Here is a 1,310-nt window from a genome sequence, read left to right as displayed (position 1 = left end):
CAGAAGCTCCCGATGATGTTTCGCTTTCTCTTTAATCTCGCGTTTCTAAAGCACGAAAATATCAATACATTAAAAGGAAAATAATGCGCGTGCCTAGCAACAGCCGACACGATGTTGTCAGCTAATCGCAGACAGTCGCCTCTCGCGAACGACAATATGTCGCACGTATCACGGATGTACCGTGTGGCTCGCAACACATAAACAGAAGTTCGACGCGCAATTTTTCAATATGACATCTTTTGAAGCACACGCCACTGATCTTATGTGCAAGATATTGCTTGAAAACACCTACGAAGCTATTATTTATGCCGGTATAAATCCTAAAGAATTAAGAGGAACAAAAACCGGTATCTTCATAGGCTCATGCCATACTGAGAAAAGAAATATAATTATCTATTACAGGCTTCAAGTAATATATTTAATAATATTTAAAATATTTAAGGAAGATATTTCGGACGGTTAAATATTTTATAAACAAAGCATTTTATATGGTAATAATGTTACAAATATACGATGTATTTAAACAACTTTTACTTAAACTTGATCATCGTTATATAAACAGCTACGTAGCGGAAATATTCGGCCACCATGGGATTTCTTATATGCGCACGCAATACAGAGAGAAAGATACTGGAGAAAAATTTTCATGATATCGCACCTTTACTTGCGATTAGGCAGCTGGATACCCAATTGTTGGATGTAGTCAATACTTGTTAGCCAACAGCATTTCTAACTGGTTTGGCCTTAATAGACTCTCTTGTGCCTTGGATACGGCTTGCAGTTCAAGCCACTACGCCATGGCGGAAGCTTACAGAATGATACGAAGTGGAGAATGCGACGCGGCTATCGTGGGGGCGCCAACGTATGTCTGCATCCCAACACTTCGCTTTAATTTTTTCAACTCGGTAAAGTTATACTTAAAAATCTGTTTGTTGATTTGCATTTAAACATTATAACAAAAAGAACTCTTGACATTGCTATTATTATCATTCAATTCAACAATTCAACAATTTAAGGTGTCCTCTCTAGTGCTGGTTATTGCAAGCCACCATTTGATGCTTCTGGTACTGGTTATATGCGCAGTGAAGCTGTTGCGATATTGTATCTCCAAAAGGCAAAGGATGCGAGACGAATCTATGCTACCTACGTCTGCGCTAAAACCAACTCTGATGGCTTTAAGTATGAAGGCATTATATACCCTTCTTACAACATGCAGAATGAGTAATTAGAAGAATTTTATGATGATTGCGGTGTTACACTCGAAATGCTCTCCTACCTGCAGGCCCATGCAACTGGTACTACGGTAGGAG

General features: G+C 38.8%; 1 protein-coding gene across 1 annotated transcript; it reads left to right on the top strand.

Moving 5' to 3' along the window:
* Positions 1-229: 229 nt before the first annotated feature.
* LOC106750862 (fatty acid synthase-like) lies at positions 230-1,179 on the top strand (the record flags this gene model as incomplete). Its single annotated transcript, XM_014631471.1, has 3 exons — positions 230-409; positions 675-862; positions 1,030-1,179. Coding segments are annotated over exons 1-3 (518 nt in total), but the record flags the coding sequence as incomplete, so codon positions are not given.
* Between the last annotated feature and the right edge of the window lie 131 nt (positions 1,180-1,310).

This window comes from Dinoponera quadriceps, unplaced genomic scaffold (genome assembly GCF_001313825.1).
Source record: "Dinoponera quadriceps isolate SergipeBrazil2010 unplaced genomic scaffold, ASM131382v1 scaffold6899, whole genome shotgun sequence".
Classification (NCBI taxonomy): domain Eukaryota; kingdom Metazoa; phylum Arthropoda; class Insecta; order Hymenoptera; family Formicidae; genus Dinoponera; species Dinoponera quadriceps.
Note: the sequence above shows the minus strand (reverse complement) of the source record. Positions and strands in the feature narration are given on the sequence as shown.